The sequence below is a fragment of the Panthera pardus genome, unplaced genomic scaffold, assembly GCF_024362965.1.
Source record: "Panthera pardus isolate Hobbes unplaced genomic scaffold, ASM2436296v1 HiC_scaffold_20, whole genome shotgun sequence".
Lineage (NCBI taxonomy): Eukaryota > Metazoa > Chordata > Mammalia > Carnivora > Felidae > Panthera > Panthera pardus.
The window spans coordinates 58,271,686-58,290,683 of NW_026526766.1; the positions used below are offsets into that span (position 1 = coordinate 58,271,686).

At 51.3% G+C, this 18,998-nt stretch overlaps 1 protein-coding gene across 3 annotated transcripts in view; it reads right to left on the reverse strand.

The window, feature by feature from the left end:
* PAX5 (paired box 5) overlaps nt 1-18,724 on the reverse strand; it is a 194,733-nt gene extending 176,009 nt beyond the window's left edge. Inside the window, exons 1-2 of one of the 3 annotated variants that reach the window (XM_053908105.1) lie at nt 17,871-18,724; nt 4,368-4,533 (exon numbers count right to left, since the gene is read on the reverse strand). In XM_053908105.1, coding sequence (XP_053764080.1) covers nt 4,368-4,533; nt 17,871-17,916 — 212 coding nt within the window. In that variant the 5' untranslated portion in view covers nt 17,917-18,724. Of the gene's footprint in view, nt 1-4,367; nt 4,534-10,309; nt 11,057-17,870 lie in introns of those variants that run through there. The other 2 variants (XM_019454478.2, XM_053908106.1) reach the window with 2 other exon arrangements.
* Nucleotides 18,725-18,998: the final 274 nt, after the last annotated feature.

The following is an 18,998-nucleotide window of genomic DNA, read 5'->3' on the forward strand; positions in this document are numbered from 1 at the left end:
TGAAAGATCATTTCAAGGGAAAAAAATGACTTGATTCCTTTTCTGAATCTGAGCCTTCACTGGATGTCTCTCAATATTTACAGAGGAATTCTTGACTTCCCCTTGCAAAAGAGATTATCTTGTAGTTGAGATTTTTTTTTTAGCTAAGGAGACATTTTAGAACTGACTGGTAATTTTTTTTTTTTTTAGGTAAACTCTATGCCCAATGCGGGCTGGAACTCACGACCCCAAGATCTAGAGTCACGTGCTCTACCAACTGAGCCAGCCATGCACCCCAATGACTGGTAAATTTTCACCCTAAAGAGTTTATAATAGGTAAGGCAAAGAGACGATTCTCCCATGGGATGGGTGGGAAGTGTTACCCAAGACCCAGTGACTAGTCACATTTAAAGAGATGCTGAGGGGTGCCTGGGTGGCTTAGTCAGTTAAGCATTCGACTTCAGCTCGGGTCTTGATCTCTTGGTGCAAGAGTTCAAGCCCCACGTCTGGCTCTGTGCTGACAGTTCAGAGCCTGGAGCCTGCTTCAGATTCTGTGTCTTCCTCTCTCTCTCTCTGCCCCTCCCCTACTCATGCTCTCTCTCTCTCTCTCTCTCTCTCTCTCTCTCTCTCTGTCTCTCAAAAATAAATAAACACTTAAAATAAATAAATAAAGAGATGCTGAAAGTCTCAGCCTGGGGAAATCCAGTTAGGGCCAACCTAATGGACATTCTAGAAACAGATGAAATAATTTGAGAGCAGTGATATGGACGTGGAAATTCTGTTTTTCATTGAGAAAAGTGAGTCATGTTTAAATTTGGACAATAAGGCAAAATTCAACCTATTCCCCCCTTCTGTAATTACTGAAAAATTATTAGTCACAGTCTTTAAGAAACATCCAAGAAAACACTATTTTGTCAGAAGTTTAGAAAGGCAGCTAAATCAAGGCACACAGCAATCTCTGCAGCTTCCAATTATCCTTCCAATTTTACAATAAAAAGTCATTTGTTACTATCAACACAATAACTCATTATTCAGCACAGGGCTCTAAAATTTACAGAGTTCTGCCTCAAATTATCTGGATCTCCACGTCAATCCTAAGGGGCCAGCGGGGTTTTACGGAGGGGAAACTGATGATTAGAACAAGTGCCTTGCCCAACTCCCTTTTGGAAGCCAGAGGCGGTCCCAGCTTTCAAGTCTGACTCTGGCCTCTTCCCACTAGAGCAAACTTCTGCTTTGATTGTGAAAATTAAAATGATAATGGGGATGATGACAATTGTAGGAAGCTCTACTGTTTACCAGGAATTTCGCAGACCTCTTTTCACTCACTCATTCACTCACTCACTCCTCTCTGGGCACCTGTTAGGACAGGCACTGGCTTGGGGCAGCAGTTACAGACGCAAGGACAACCCTGGGCTAAGTACTCCAATTGTAATCACTCGAATGGGACTGCACTGTTCCTGCCGCAGCTGAGAGAGCAGCGGGGGTGGCAGGATCTGGGGCCCTCCACCCAGCCCACCTGAGCAGTGCCAACCACAGCAGGCTGTGGTGTTCACACGAAGAGGTCTCTGTCTGCCTTTTGACTGACACATCAGCCTGGCCCTTAGAAAGCAGTCCTGGCACCCCAGGGGAAACCCCAATTGGCAACTGTATAAAGTGAGGAATCAGACAGAAAAACTGCTCTTTCATCTCAGCAAAACAGCCATGCCACCTTTTGGCTTACACACGACAGACAAACGGCAGCCACCAACACAGTGTAGTTCCGTGCAAAGAACATTCGTTTGGGAGTGAGGAGGTGGGCGTGTTAGTCAGTGGCTCTGTGTGACCTTGGCCAAATCACTTAGCGTCTCTGGGCCTCCAAGTGACCCCATTTGTATAATAAGGGGAGGATGTTTACCCTGCCTGCCTCCCAGGACACGGGCAGAAATGCAGAATGGTTAAGAAAAAGCTTTGCAAAACATAAAAAGCACGTGTTGCGGATTAAAATCCTCTGAGTGTTTATTACTGTGTAACATACCACCCAATTCCAAACGGGCTGAACCTCCCAGCCAGGCTCCAGTGAAAGAAGACAAGAGCCAGGCTTTCTGGGTGGATTTAAATGGGCCTCACATGCCACTAGGCTGTGCCTCTCCAGCCCCTCCTGAGCCTCGAGCTCTGTGGACTGAATGCCCACACTCCTGGCAAATCGCCACCTTCCCAAGATGACGAGGGTCTCTGCCTGCCTTGTCATGCACCCTCTGAAAACCACGACCACCACACACAACACACTCTCTATAATCTGTCGCTCTGAGTGCACCCATCAAATTCTTCGGTAACCGAAAAAATAAAATAAAATAAGTGGATGAACAGCCCAGTTCAGAAATTCCCAGTCACACTGTTTTAGGGCTGAACTTGTTTCTTAAGAGGCAGTTCTAATTAGAGTGACATTTTGTCCACTGTGGTTCTTAGTTATGAAAATAATGAGCTATGAAATTCCAATTTATTGTTGACAACTTAAACGGCCAGGCACCAGAGCGGCGCATAACTTCCGAGTGCCACTCTACCTAGTGACAAATCTATTCTGGGCCTCCGGAGGCTGCCGGCTGTGCCTGGGAAGGTCCTTGTCCCCTTTGGTCTCCAGGGGAGATTTGGAGGGCTTCGGGGCACCAGAACATGAGGACCTGGCATCTGGACGTCCCCTCTAAGAAGGGCTCGGCATCTCGTCCTAAGAAGATTTCAGATAGCTAGCAAAATGTCGGCTCAGCAAAGATGTCTCAGCAAACACAAAGGAAGGGCCTTCTTTTTTCTCTCCCTCAATGCAATGAAGAGGCTTCCCAAGAAGATAGCGAAGATCCACTTGGCTCTCGAAGCCTGACGCTGGGATAATCTCAAATATTTCCTTCCTCTCTCTTTTTTTCTTTCCTTCTTTCTTGTCTTCATTTCTCTATTTTTGTCTCTCTCTTTTAAATGGATGATTCCCTTTTCTCTGCATCTCCCTCTCCTGTATTTTTCTTCTTTTATTCTCACTTTCGTCCTCCTGCCTCAAACCACTGTCTAACAAGAGCACCATGCTAATGTCCAGCCTTCCTCCTTGAACTCTGGCTGGGGCTCATTCGCTGCTAAGTGTTAAACAGGAGTGGAGCCCAGAGCCTCCCTGGCTGAGGCGACCCGAGGTAGGTAAGGGATAAGGAATTAACACAAGGATCAAGGTCCCCAAAGGGGACGCCAGACCCCTGGCCTTGAAACCTCTTCCTTTGGCCTCCAGCAAGGCTCCCCAAGGTTAGAAACTGTTATTCCTTCCATCTAAAAGAATTTCTTAAATTCCAGCAGATGAAAGGGAGAGAGCAAGCAAAAAGTCACAATATCACTGACATACTGCAAAATATTTATTTTCTCTTCAGGCATCTGTTCTCAAATCATAATGCAAGCTACAGGACCAAGGTTATTTTCTGACCCAGGGAGAAAAATCCTGAGACAGCTCTAAACAACTAAACTTGAGAACACCCGTGGCTGCCAGAGCAGACTTCGAACAACTTCACATGCCCCGAAACAAGCCTGTGGCTTTGGCTTTGCAGTATGGTAAGGTGCCAATGGTCTAAGAATCCTTGAGGCCTTTTCCCAGTCCGAGTACTGACTAGCTGGATAGACCTGGCTCAGGCACTTGGCCTCTGTAGATTTGTTTCCTTCTCAAAACAAGCTTCCCTGGACCATACTGAAGCTCTCCTGAGAAAACACACAGGAGTGCTCAAAGGCTGGGCTCTACAGCCCTCTGGGAGAATTGGCATTATTCGTATTTTGCTTGCTGCAAATCGACGGGTCAAGTGGCAACTTTCAAATGTCAGATTTGAGAGTTACCGTTTGAGTTTTTTTCCCTCTCTAATATATGCTTAAGATGCCTGTCACTACAAAGGAAACAAAATGTGTAGAAGGAAAATACTACAGCCCAACATAATAAGGCTGGTGATAACCAAAAACTGAAAATGACAGCTGACTTTTAAAAATGGAATGTGCTTTTTGAAGACATTAAAATGAAACACTGAACTCTAATAACGTGATTTTATAACTTGTGGGTTTTCCACCCAGCCCTGCTCAGGCCCCAGACTCACCTAACATGTGTAGGGGAAATTCCCAAGAACCTCTTATTCTTGGGTTCTTTGGAATAATTCACCAGGCTTTCAGAAAACATGTCATTCCTGATTGAGTCACCTCATTCCACATGTCACTTGAAACAGGGGTTTCCCAGGACTACTTTGAATTGAATGGCTTGAGCTTTGCAAACTCTTAAGTATTATGCATGTGGGTGAAGTGCCACCATGATTTTCAATATGACACCCGCACGTTGGACAGCTACTGGGTCATGTTTTAGGTCGTTATTTGAAAAATCAAGGGAAGCCTGCAGCTTCTGCCTTTACCTGCCAAGAATTTTGCTGACACAACCATGGCTGACTCGAAGCTGCCTTGAGATGTCACAGGGCCTGACACCTTGATGAGCAAGTTCCACTATCCTTTGGCGGACTACATCCGGGAGCGGCCGTCCATTCACAAAAACCCCCCCAAGCTGATTCACTCCTCCATGTCCTGAAACAGATCAAAAACAAAAGCAGAGAGAAAGGGTGGTTAGAACCAGTCACATGAGAGAAGAAGCGTGTTGTAAGCGCCCACAGCCCCTCTGATCGGAAATGGCCGCAGGCTGGAGATCTTGAGCCTGGAGTCTGATCGTGCAGGCTTCATGAGCCCCTCAGATTGCTTTTTAAAATTAACCTTTGCCTTTGTCCATCTTCAGCCAGTTGGGCTATTGATAACAAGCATCCCCATCCTTCAATTTTTGTTGTAATTTGCCTTGTAATTTTTTGTTAACAATGGACTATGTGAAAGACCCCAATCTATACTGGAGACCTAACTTATTACATGCATGATGCTGAGGTCTAAGAAAGATCCTGGGGAGAAAATGTTTTAGAATACATCAAATCTAAAGAGATTTTTAAAAATATAACTATTTTCTTTTTAGCAAATATCTGTAAAAGTGAAAAGAACTACTCCAATAAACCTAGATCTCAGGGGGAAACATGGGTTTTGGGTTTTTTTAATCAGCAATCTGATTCAAAGGCTAAAGATTTTTTTTTTTTAATTTAAATAGTGTCTGCAGAGTACTGAAACAAAACCCAACCACTGCCTTGATAAAAATCTTTTCTTTAACAAGATGGGGCTCATCCCTCAGTAAAGGCAAAAAATAAACAAACAAAAAAGGTGAGGTTGACATGCAGACTGTACCCTCTCAGAGCACACAAAAGAAATGGGTCAGAGGATCACATTCCACTCTACCACATCAGGATTTGTTATAAAAGAGTTTCCTTGGAATTGCTGAAGTGTTTTGCAAATGACAAGCAGCTTTAAGTTGGTTCAGGGGAAATAAAGAAGCTGGAGAAGGCTTCCGAGTCCCAGGTTTTACAAGGGCTCTGAGATGGATTTTAAGTAAAAGGAGTCCAGGAAAGTGTCTCCTCCACCCAATAAGCTCCCTCCTCTTACACCAAAGTCCATCTGGAGGGAAACAGGAATCCAAGTAAATGAATAGCAAAACCAGTAAACACAGAGTGATCCAGTATAGCACCACTGTATATAACATCCAGTATGTAACATCATTGACCTTGTGGCTGTTAATCAGCCACTAACTGACATCACTAAGGACAGCCAAAAGCCAAAAGCCAAGTCCAAGCATTTATCAATGCTGCTGGCAGCTCAGAGGCCAATGATGGGGAAATCTCTATCTAAACCGGGACTTGCCTGGGACTAGACTGTACCAGGGAAGCTAGGGCATCTCAGATGTCACCCATGCACACACACACACACACACACACACTCTCTCTCTCTCTCTCTGTCTCTGTTTCCAGCTCTAAAACATAAAATAGCCACCTCATTTCAGCAATCCCCCACCAAGCACTCAATTACTATCTAAGTTCATGAACAACATCTGAAATAAAAGGGGGGGACACTCATAACATAACCTATTTCCTAAAAACTGCCAAAGCTATTCACTGAAGTTTCCCATGAGGGTCCTAATTGAATATTTCCCAAATTTCCAAGCTCAGACTGATTTCAAGAAAAAACATAATTTTATAGGTAATGACAGTACCTAATTCTAATTCTTAGCTGAATTTCTCTCTCATTTTTGAAACGAGCTTTCATTGGTTTTGATTGTTCTAAAACACCCCAAACGTAAGAAAAAGGAAAACCATCCCCAACAGGATTTTGCAGTTAGAAAGAAAACTGCGTAGTTCACCCAAAACAGAAAGACTGCGGCCACCCCTGGTTGAGGGCCTTAAGAAGGCTTTGTTCTGGGGTTGGGAGCATCTAATAAAAAAGGATTGTACAGATCTTTAAAGAACAGGCTGGCCTGAAGAAGAAAGTAAATTCAAAATTGGTACAAGCCCATCTGAGAGGACAAGAAGGAAGCCAAAAGCATCCAGCACTTTTGAGATAACCTATAGCCCAGGCATTGTGACCCATTTGCAATCGCTTGTTCCCTATACCACTGGCAATGTAAAATTTCTGCCCAAAACAGAGTGGCAACCTTCAAGAGGACTTAACTTCCAAGAGCAGTCCTGCAGGACATTTGTGAGCTTCGGGGGCCGTTTGCACCAGGGAAAAACCCCCAGGGTCGGACACTCTAGGTGGCAGCAAGGCCCCAAACTCTCTACTTTTGACCACAAAGACAAGGCTACCAATGTTCTTCCAGAGTCCGATCCAATAACCACAGCTGACCTCAGACTCAGGATGACCTTGGAGCCCCCAATCTCCCTCAACTTTCTGGGAAGACTCCCAAACTCACTTAGGTGAGCCCTTTCTGCCTAAGTCACAGTCCTATCCAACAGAGAGCATTTCAAGGGTGGTGGGGAGGTAATTTACCTGCTCAGAGAAGACAGTGTCTCCCATTTACCCTGAGATTAGAAAGAAGTAAAACCAGAGGCCTGAAAGAGGGAGGCAGGATGGGGAAAGAAGAGAGGAAAAGGGAGGGGAAGGATGCAATGCATAGGAACTAAATGACACAGACAGCAAGGACAGAGAGCCCAGAAGGGAAGCCTCAGGTTAGAAAGGCAGAGGAAGAGAAAAAGGAATGGATCAGCTAGTACAGGCAAGGAAAAGAAAGGTGAGTGTGCTGTACATGGGAGGCAAGAAGACCAGAAGAGAAAATGGAGGAAGTCCAGTAAAGGGGTATCTGGAAGACAGGGGACTTCTTTGGAGAAGAATCTTTGTTTTCTGGGACCCCGGCTCCGGCCCTGCATCTCCTCAGAGGACCCAAGTCCCAGCCTCTACTTCCTATGGACCTTAGCTGGGTGAGGGTTCACCTCCTGAGCGGTGCATGTTCTCAGCTACACTTCTCAAGGCCAAGTAGAAATTTCAGAGAGCCTGGCACAGAGACAGATGCAAACAAATCAAGGCAAAGACCAGGAAACAGACACACAGATACTGACCCCACAGGGAAGACTATTCAGGGTTTGGAGGAAGGTGAGGGGAGAAGGGTTGAAGATACCCTGAGGCCTCTGTGGCTCTGGTATGGAAGGGCTGGCCTCCACAGATGCTCCTTAGGCCCTGATAAGGACATACTACCCACCAGGGACCCTATCCAAATCGTAAAGATCATGGCTGGGTAAAGAGTCCTGAGGAGAGGGTCTCTGCTGACTCAGAGGGAAGACTGAACTCCAGAACCCCACAGGGTTATTGAAATTCCTCCTAGTGGCACCAGAGAGGATAAATGAAGGGGCACACAGACATGCAAACAGGGACACAAGGAAAGACGAGGGATGAAATTTCCTTAATGGGTTCTAACCGACAGACAGGCGCTGACACAGATGGACAGTCCGATCATGAGTACAGGTATAGTAAAACCAGACAGAGAGAGTGTCTTGCACATGTGTGTACTCACTCAGGCCACTGCCCTCTCTCTGGAATCTTGAGTCCCTCCCTCTCCCCTTCCATGAATCCAGGATACCCAAGAATCAGCTCCAGCTCTGCCCATGTAAACTTCCTGTCAGTCCTTTTGTCTATCTGGCTTCAATTATCATACTCTGTAAAATGGGTGTAGCAGAGGGTTTAGATGACACTTAGGTAGGAGATTGCCCATGGAAGTGCTTTATAACTGGAAACCCTACCTGGGGGAAGGAGACATCTATGCAGGGATGGTGGGAGGCCATTGTGCTGATGAAAAGGATGAGTCTAGAATAGGGAGTAGGGGCAAGAGAACACAGAAGCCAATTTCCCAGCAGTGCCTTGCCCTCCCCCAATACCACCTCCCCACAGATGATGTCCTGCTCCACGGGGAATGGGGGAGATGGGGGAAGCAGGGGGAGAAGCTGACCCCCCTCAATAGCCAACAAATTGGGGGCCAGGGTGGGCCTACAGTGTACAAGCAAATAGCTTTAGGCGTCAGAACCAAGGCACTTCCAGAGAAGCCAGCTCTGAAAGCTAGGCTGGCTGGGGCCCAGCCCCCCACCATGCAGCCGGGATGATTGAAAATGGGAGGAGGGAGCACTTCTTGAGGAGGGGGCAGATGAAGGCAGGGACAAGGAGGGACAGAGACACTGGCATTTTCGGTTGGCTAACCAGCACCTGGAAGGAGCTGCCTTCTCCACCCTCATGCATAAGCCAGGAGACCACTGGTTCTGATGCTATCTCCCCAAGGGCCGGCACGACTTCTGGGGCTCCTGGCTCTCCGCAGGAGGCAGCGAGACTCTGTAAATTGTGGCTGGCGAGGAGAGAAGTGCAGGGGTCAACCCTCTCCATTTTGTCCCCCAATCGCCCCTTAGCTGAGCTAAAGGCTTGTCCACCTCTCAGAGTATTGACCCCAACTCATTTGTTCTCTCGCTCGCTCTGCGAGAACAGATCCTCCCCAGAGCATGGCTCAAGTCTGCCCCAGAGAGGGCTGCCAGGGACGCTGGGGTCACCATGGACTGGAAACCGTTTTGGCACAGGCCCCAAATGGTGAAGAATCGTTTGGGGTAGGACCAGCGCAAGCCGCTTCTGTTCGCAAATCTCCTCGCTGCTTTGGTGGATTACCTTGCACTCGGGAAATTGACACAAAGAGAAACTGACCTGCCCGCAACCAGCCCCTGCCGGTTATATCAGCATTTCCCTGCTTACCAGGCCACTCGGCCCTCCAGGGCAGAAACCAACAAATCCGCCTCGGAAGCTTGCCTTCTCTCCAGCCGGGTCTGTGCTGCCTTTGTTAAATAGGGGACTCACGGCTGAGTAAGCAGGATCCTGGGCTGTCTGAAGGAAACCTGGCTTGGGTAAGCTCCCAGTCCGGGAGCAACTCCCTGACCTGCTGCCCGTGGGGACTCAAGCAGGCTACCCTGCTAGATGCCGCCAAAGCCTGGCGCCTTGCTCCGGCCCAGCTCTGCAGTGAGCAGAAGGGAAACGCGATTCGTTCCACTTGGAATTTCCTTGAAATCTCTGAATCTAATCCGGCGTTAACTCACCATGAGAGAAGCGCTCATCTCACAGGAGGCTGTGCTAAAGGGTGAACTGGCAGATCCCGAAGGGTCAGGCAGCTGGGTCAGCCTCGCCTGTGCCCAGAATGACCCTTCCCGTCTCCTACAGAAGCCACGGTTGGGGGGGGGGGGGTGCCTGTTATGACTAACTGACCTCTGGGGTTTTTTTTAAGGGGTGAAGCCATCATGAGGCAAGTGTCCTGAAGAGAAGGACTTGATAGTGTCTTTAAGGGTCTCTGTATGAATCGGCAGCTTCTAAGCTCGCATGAGGGAACGCCACTTTGTTGATTTTTCAGATCCCACTCCTCAACTCCAGGGCGCCTTTAGAGCTCTGGACTTGGTGTCCTTGCTTACTTCTCAGCCTTTTCTTCCACACATACAAGTACACAGGTGCTGGTCAGGGCCCCAATTTCCCTCCAAGCCTCAGTCCCTTTTGATGCCCCACGGCTGTAAAAGGCACCACCCCAGGTTGGGGTGTGGGGCACTGTCTGAGACTTAGACTGACCTCTCCTACAACTTCGTGCCCTCCAACTAGCCAGGCCTGGAGCCCTCTTCAGGTCCTAGCCAGGATTCTCCCAACACGCGGGGATGTTGCTGCCCGGAGCCCTTGGAGAGGCTGCAACTCGCTGCCTACACTACGCGTTGCTGGAGGCGGGATTCCCCGTACCAGGTGCTCTGGCCGAGCTCTGGGTCGGACAACCAGGCGCGTCGTTCCACATGCCCTGCCTGGGAGCACTGCACTTTGCCAACTTGACTGCGTTGCTACGGAAGTCCTGAGTCCTCCTGGCCCTGGTACCTGCCCCGCGGTCCGGCACACCCAACCCCGTCCCGGCCGGAGAGTGAGAGAAGCGAGCTCGCCGCCTACTTACTATGCATGGATGCAAACGGGTCGTGCTTACAGTGTATTTCCATCGGGGCGCTCCAGACTGCAGGCCGGCCCACGCCGCCGCCTCCCGGCGCCAAGGGGCTGCCCAGCGCGGCTAGGGAGCCGAGCCGCCAGGCCGGGTTCTGTGCGATCTGGGTTCGGAAAACGCTGCTGGAGCTGCCGGGCCTCTCTCAGAGCCTCTCCGCTGGAGATCGCCGAGAGCTGCGCCTAGAGGCGGGAAACGGTGCTAGTGCCGTCCGGCTGGGAGCGGGGCGCCCAAGTCCTGGTGGCTTCCCTCTCGGGCTGGCTCAGGCAGTGGCTGCGGACTCGGGCCGAAGTAGCTGCGGCCAAGCAGCCGGCAGCTTCGGGGGCATAGCGTAGGGGCCCGTCTCCGGGACGGCAAAGAGCCCCCGGCCTCCGGTAGGAGCGGCTTTTGAGGAGGCCTTCGGGACACACGGCCCTTGGCTTCACTCAGGGGGCAGCGAGGCCCGCGGACTGACAGGCTGGTTCCGCGGCCTCGCTGCCTCTGGAGTCTCTCCTCGACCCTTCGGTCTCCACCGGATCCTTTCTCTGCTTCTCTGAATCTCTGGGGCTTGGAGTTGCAGCCCCAGCCTCTCTCTACTCGGCTCTCCGACGTCTCGGACGAAGTTGCAAAGAACTTCCTCTCTGGCGGCGCTGGGGCCCCGGCGGGTTCGGAGACGCTTCCGTCACTGACGTTGGGGCCGTGACTCCTCAGTCCCCAGGAGCTTGCAGCTCTCACACCCCCGCAGCTTCTGCCTTCAAAGTTCCCCCGGCCCCCGATGCTCCCCCATCGCTGGGACCAGGAATGGGGACAACAGCGACAGTAGCCTCCTCGCCTGAGTATCTGCCTCACGCCCACCAACTCTTCGAGCCCCGCTGCCCTCTCTCAGGGGTCTGGTTCCACTGTTTTCCAGTTGCCTCTTCCGGGACGGCCGCCGCGCCTGCCCCTGGCGTGAAGCGAGGGACCGAGAGAGCGGAAGGTCCTCTCCACCAAGGCCGCTGGGACTGCCGGTGCTGAGATGGAGCCGCTGTCGGCTTTGACTGCCCGCGCTGTCGCCGCCGCCGCCGCCGGCGCTAGCCCTCCGCCTGCTCGGCGCGCACAGTGCGCCACCGCGCCGCCCCGGAGCCGCTTTCAGGACCCGCTGCGTGTGGACAGCGCCGCCCGGGGCTCAGCCTCCCTCCGGGCGGGGGCGAGGCGGGGGCTGACCTGCCAATCACGCTTCATCAAGCCAATCAGAGCTGTGGCAGCCGGCCCTGGCCCGAGACAGCGTCCCATTGGCTAAGCAACCGGCGGGCTCCGCCTGATTAGCGGACACCTGGGCAATAGGAGAGAATGGGGGGCGGGGCCCAGGCGGCGGCGCCACGTTCATTGACAAACGCGCGGGGCGAAGGCCTAGCGGAGCGCGGATGGGGGGAGGGGTAAGGGGATCTACACAGGGCCTGGAGAGTCCCGCCGAAGATCCCGCGGGAACCTGACCTCCCCGCCGCAGTGCTGGGAACTTGGAATGCCCTAAGAGATTGGGGCGGCCAAAGTGGGGATGGGGAGGTGAACGGGGAGGGTGAAGGAATAGTCTCCTGAAAATCTACACACGGATATTAGAGGAAAAATCGGAGCGCAGTAAAAGATCCGGTTTTCAATCTAAGCACCACCAGATTCGCAATAGACTCGTAGTGTGAGCACATCTACCCGGTTCTGAGCTCAGTTTCTTCATCTGTAAAATGGGTAGAGTTGGCTTACCTAGTTTTTAATGGAACTCCTTTCAGAGGAAACATTTCACAATTTTAAACATTTCAAGAGCCTACTAAGCCGCTGCCGCCGCCACCTCGTCCACCTCCCTCCCTCGTTTTACCCCCAGGACACCCCAATTCTGAGCTAACAGAAATGCAGAGACGTTGAGAGGAAAGAAATCTCACACCCCTTTAAAGTTAGTAATCAGGGTGCTCCTGGGAGAGGAGACTAATTGAGGCTTTGGACCAGGTTGTCCAAGCACTGAGCCCTGAGCCTCTGTTTCCAGCTTCAGACCAGGAACTGCCAGATGCTTTGGGGGCTAGTGATGCGCAGCTGAAGGATTCTGTTTCCAGGAGTAATACTGCATCTGACGCAAGACTTCTTGGGAACTGAATGAAGCCAGTCCTGTTAGTCCAGTGCTAATGAGGGTCCCTGAAGCAGGCAGGTGGGCAGGCGAGTTCTATCTGCAAGGGCTGCGCCAAGACAGGCGTGCTACACCAGGCTGCTGTAGAGAAAACTCCTCCTTCTCTTTTCCGGGGAATTTCTTGTTGCTTTTAAGACAAAATGCGTGCATTTCTAACAGACTCTCCTGGTCCAGAAGACAACAAGCAAAGGAATGGACTTTGAAAAGGAAGCATGTGACAGACATTCTACACCCAGGAGGCACTGGCAAATACACTGAAGATTCCAGCCCCAGCAGCTCATGGAAGTGGTCCCCAAACCCACCATTTGTAATTCACAAGTAATGATCCTCTGATATTAAACATAAAAAGGGGCTCTGAGATAACTTCTCCAGACCTAGGCTTGTAAGGAAGACAGAGCACAGATTGATTGCTCCTGAGAGGAATCCTGGTTCATTCTCTGCCTCAGTCTCCCTTCTCTCTACCTCTGCGCCACTTCCCTACACTGAGTTAGCCTTCGGTCTCACCTTCTGTTACTGTCCCAGACACAGCTGCCCCTAACCAGTAGATAAGTTTCCGGTGCTGACACCACCCCCACCCCCTCCAGGGCACAGCTGCGCAAAACGGCCCCAAGCGGCCTCTTGGGGCCCAGAAGGCTGCGGTGTGCATTGGGGTGGAGTGGCTGCGTTGTCTCTCCTTTGTCTGGGACCGTGCAGGTCCCGATCCTCACCACCTCCCCACCATCCCTCTCCCACCCCCTCAAACCTGACCCCATCTTGAAGCAGAAACCCCCATCTCTGCAAAAGCAGAGGAGCTACTCATCCTGGTTCCCATGTTCTTTCCACCCGGTGGCGCGAGGTGCATAAAAACTGACTAAAATTTGAAGTGGTGGCTCAGCGTTCCCACCGGAGAGGCGGGAGTGTGGGGACACCCTGAGGGACACCTCCAGCCACACTCGTTGAGTCCAGGCCTAGAACCACAACTTCTAAAGTCTTAGAGCCAAAAGGGCCCTGAGGCGTTGCTTTCCCCATTTTTCAGATGCATAACCTGAGGCCGAGGAGGGACTTGTCCAAGGTCATGTAGAAAGTCTAAGGTAGAGGAAAGGCTGTGGGCTGGGAACCTCTCTCAGAAGAGAGCCACTCTTGGGATGGCAGGGAGTTTGGGGGAGAGGTGAGGGTGTGGATGCTGCCAAATCAAAGAACCCAGTTAGGATATGCCGGCACAAACCAGTTTTCTTCCCAATACCTGTGCAGCTTGGACAGAATCTTGGAAGTACTGCCGGAGAGGGATGGAACCACAGATATTAACTGAGCAGGAATAGCTTGGACTCCCACTTCACACAGAGGCGTGCTGCTTCAGGACAGGCTTTAGCTGGGCTGCCTAATTTGTTGGGCGACAGGTGCCCATGACAGAGGAAGTTTCCCTCTGGGTGGGGGTTATTCACCATCTCCAAGGCAGCCGTCTTCTGGGAACTTCTAACGCCAAGAGGCACCACCAGACCTAACATCCTGGCCACCTAGCCCAGCCTTACAGGCCACCAAACGATGGCCCCGACAAGTTATAGAACTAGTTCAAGATTACACAGCAATTCCATGAAGGAGCCGGGCTTCGGCGCCACAGTCGTGCCTCCGAGGGCTCATGAGCCTACGAGTCTGAGTGAGACTAGTAGAGAGACAAGCAATGAGAGATGGAAAGGACTAGCAGGGAGTTGGTCTCAACGATGGCACTGAATGAGGTCGGGACTTGCTGTGTCCAACAGTCACGGGGTTACGATCCCCAACGGTACAACTTTGAGCAGAGCCGGCAGGCCCTGTGCTAAGCACTGGAGGTAGGAGACTGGGAAAGGAAACCATCCGGGAAGGAACTCAATTTATGGAAGTCGAATCGCCTTTGAAAATTCTGCTGTTGAAAAAAAAAAGCCCATTGAGAATGTATGAGAGGCCAAAATACCTCCAGAGGAGCGTCCACCTCAAGATTCAGCCAGCAACCTGCCCTCACTCAGAACATACTCTCCCTTCCTCCTCTTTCTCTCTGCCCAGTCAGCCCCACCCGCCACGCAGGAGTTGGGACGTAGGAGTCTGGGCTTGGGACTGCTAAAGGGCTCTAGGGGCTTGAAATCTACTCCTCCAGCCCATCTCCCTTCTCTTGTTTGAGGTGAAGGGAGGCCTACAGGGCTCAGATTAGTTGCTCAGTCTGAGGGCGTCAAAGATGCTGCTGCTATCGCTGTCTTAACTCACTAGGTCCTCTCTCTCGAACCCTTATTTTATTTTATTTTTTATTTTTTAGTAATCTCTATACCCAGCATGGGGCTCCAACTCATTGACCCTGAGATCAAGACTCCAGAGATCAAGAGACACATGCTCTTCCAACAGAGGCAGCCAGCTCCCTCCCACCTCCACCCTCACCCCCACCTACCCTGGGTCTAATCCTCACTTTTAAAGTATCAAAGAGAGAAAGCAACTGACCCGGGTTACACAGCTAGTGGTGGCAGAGTGAATTCCTGTGTGATTCCTGCACTGGATCAGGGTCTTTCTGTAGGAATCACTTAAGTATGTGAAAAATAGAATTTAACAAAATTTTTCAAGAACCACGTAAACTGCCTTTGTCAGGGTTTGTTATCATTACCAGTGCACCCTGAAGGCCAGGGGTTCTGGAACTACCTTCCTCTCTCCCAAAGTCTTCAGGCTACAGGCCCCTTCTCTTAGGGCTCAGCTTCCCTATGTGTCTAATGGAGAGACCCCCGAGATGAGGCCTCCCAAAGTTGTGAAAGATGAAGATCCATGGCTAGGGAGTATTATTATCATTCCACCACGTTCATCCCAGAGCTAGGGTGCTAGATGCCAATGCCCAGACAGTGCTCAGCCTCTCCTGGCCTTCCTGGCCTTGGACTCCTTAAGCTAGCTTGGCCAAGAATAGTTTTTCTCCACGGGGGCCTTTGGAGGGTGGGGCTCCATCTCCTCTCCCAGCAAGAATGAGAGGTCTAATGGCAGAGAAGTCACCTGTCAGTCCTACTCCTTGTAGTACTTCTTGTAGTACCTACTCCTGTACTTCTTGCTGTATGATGTCAGACAAGTCCCTGCCCCTCTCTTGCCGTCAGTTTTTCCTTTTTGGTACCACAATGATCAGAGGCTAGACAGGAGGGTCCTTAAGTGGCTCCCTGCTCAAGGCTGACCTCACCTGATCTTGGAATTAAGAGCAAAAAGGGCATATACTCCTTCCCCATTGTACAGATGGGGAAACTGAAGTCAAGAGAGGGAATGGAATACAGTTGGAAGGAAGGAAAAGGAGGTCAAGTGGCCCATAAAAGGCTTCGAAGTTGAGAAATGGGAGAAGCCCACACAAATCCCTTAGAACCAGACCTAGATGCCCCGAGCCTGGCCAGCTTCTCAGCTGTCTCCTCTCCCCCCAGTTGGGGCGCAGGCTGGTGCAGACAGGCGGAAGTGCAGTGTCACCTGAGATGTCCACCCTTGCCAGAGGAGGCGGCCCTTACCCCAGCCCAAAGGAGAAGATGGGGCGTGGCTCTCCAGATTTTAAAACTCGGGCCAGACTAGGGCCCCCCAGCCCCACCCAGGTCCGCCTCACTGAGGAATGAAATGCTTTATTGATTAAACGATTATTCAGGCGATTGAACTAATCAAAGAGCCCATCGACCGCCCTGAATTACATTCTGGGTAGACAGCTCGTAGGGAGAGGCTGCCTTGCCAGCCACCCAGACCCTCCCTCGGAGCCTCACATGCCTCTGACCCGTTCCCGACATACACACAACACCTAGTCCTCATTCCGACGCAGGCGACTCTCTGAGTCCTACCCTCCGAGGGACCCCAGTGGGGAAGGAGGAAGGGGATGGAGCAGAGGGGGTTTCCGATTCCTTTCCCTTCCTGATGCACCTTAACCTTGGGGAGTCCGCTTTAATTCCCCACCTCTTAGATTTCTGTCCTCATTTCTCCTGTTACAATTTTGGAAACCTATGTATGTGCAGGGAGTTGTCTGGGTTTAGAGTTAAAGTCCACCTCTCTCTCTCTCTGTGTGTGTCTCTCTCTCTCTCTCTCTGCTTTTTGACCAGTATTTAAGGCTGAGATGGAGGTACGGCCTCAAAGATCCACGAGGATAATGGAAGTGGAATTCTTGCCCGCAGGACCAGGAGTGTGTTTGGGTGGGGGGGTTAGTACACTTAGCCTAATGCGTAAAAGAGGCTCCTATACCCAGATTTAACCTCAGGGCAAACTGAGGCCTCCTGCTGCCTGCCACTTCCTCTTAGATATAAACACACTCTGCTACCACTGCCTGGGCCTGTGGGTGGCACACCAAGCTCTGTGCCAGGAAGGCCCGTGTTTATACAGGCACCAGAGTTGGATGCCCAGGCTAGGCATACATGTCCACCCACTGTGCTCTCCTCCACTGGAGCAGCACCCACAAGATAAAACCTGTGCACACAGCGTGCGCGCAAGAGCACACACACACACACACCATGGTCAAAGGCTTGTCTAGGAAAAAGTGAAGGCAGGCTGGAGGTCCCTAGAAATGTCACAACTAGCCTGTAGGTTGCCTGCTGTCACCCGCCAAGGTTATGCCTGCCACAGGAGACACTTTCATACAAATGGTAGACTCAACAGAGCCCACAGAGTGAAGCAGTGCACCCCACACACCCAGGGACGGCCCTCCCTGAAATCACGCCTCCATTCCGGGTTCTTCCAACATTATGTGACCACAGCCTGACCATCCGCAGGCTTAGCACAACAGAACCCCACTGCCCTAGATCCATCTCTGTGCCTCCAGGCAGGCATTCTTGTGTACATTGGCATGTACACGGTGAACAGCTGTTGGCATCCAAAAATGGAGGAGTCAGCGTAACCACCTCATTCTCACTGCCAAAGGCACTTGGGATACGACAGGTAAACACAAGCCCTTAAAGGAGTAGATGTACACTGAGACACTTCTCCAAATTACATACACTCGGCTCACAGACACACATTTTGGATATGCAGAATACAGTACCCAGAAATATCAACTCATAAACATGACTAACACCCATTAATATAAGGATACGCATACACACAGGCACATAAATTCTTAGGCACACAGACATTTTGAAAATACACATACAGGGACACACAAACTCACTGTCACTCACGCACACTCTGAGCCCCTATGTAAACACACGGACCCAAACGAACTTTCAGACCCCCAGATAGACATACAGTAACAGAGAAAAACACAAACTCACAGATACTTGGACGGATGCAGAAGTGTGTGAACAAATTGGTGAAAAGACATAAAAAACGCGCCGCAGACAGACACGCAGTCAATCCCTGAGAAAATGCGGCTCACTCCCTCCCCCAGGGCCGACGTGCGTGAGGACCAGAGCCGGCTGGGTCCTGGAGTTAGCATGCCTGAAGCCCGGATCGCAGTCCTACCTGTCCTGCCGGTCCGAGGAGTCGGGTAATTTTTCTCTAAATCCATTTTGATTTTCCAGAACTTGATGAAGTGGACAGGGGGAAAAAGTTTCCACTTTTTGTGTGTGCTTCTTTTTCTTTCTTTTTTCTTTTTTTCTTTCTTTTCTTTTCCTTTTTTCCCCTTTCTTTTTCTTTTTTCTTTCTCTTTTCTTTTTCTTTCTTTCTTTCTTTTTTTTTTTTTTTTCTGGTGCCAGGGGCCGCTCACAGGTCGGAATAATTCAAGCCTTCCGCTCCCCCGCCGAGCTGGGGTAGCTGATCACTGAGCTGAAACTAAACGTTTTAGGTGGAAAAAAAGCGTCCGAAGGCACCGTGAAATGATTAAGGAACTAAAGAGCTTCTCGCCATGTGAGATCATGTCCTGTTCTCGCCAACATCACAAGATGTCCCCAGACACGCCGCGCCCCCAGCGTGCCGCCCCGCACTGCCGGCCCCGAACAGGGAAAGGGTGTCCGCGCTGTGCCACCGGGCCTGCTCAGCTGGCCAGACGGGGCGGGCCGGGCCGAGCCGGGCCGGAGCAGTGCGGGAGGCCGGGAGAGCAGCAGTGCCGCTGCCGCGCCGCCCTGGACTTTTATAGGGGGTTGGGGGGAGGGAAGGAAGGGTTCAAACGGAGCCGGGCGCTAGCCCGCGCGCCCACGAGAAGGTGCGGACCGAAGGCAAGCCGGGAAGCCCTGGCCTCGTGGCCGCACGTTCTACAAACCCCTGCGTCTCGATGTCTCGATGTCGCGGCCCTGTGCGGGTGACTCCTCTAGGTGTGAGCCCCGCCGCGTAGGCGGGTGCAGGCCGGGTTTTTGTTTTTTAAAAAATAACCACCTCGCCAAGCAGGTGTTTTTGAAGGGGGTGCAAAGGCAAGCAGCGTCGCCAGGCGTAGAGGGGGGCGTTCCAGTTTCCTCAGATTCACCCCTAGGGCGGCGCCAGCCCCCAGAAATCCTACCCCCACCCCAATTTGCAGCTCTAATAACATTGCCGGGTCCTTGACTTTAGGGTAGTGCCAGAACCCTAAAGCCCCCAGGTCCCCACTCAGCCTCCTGGTCCCAGAGCTCCCTCCCAAACCATGTCCCATTCTGGCCCGGAGCTTATAGAGGTTATAAA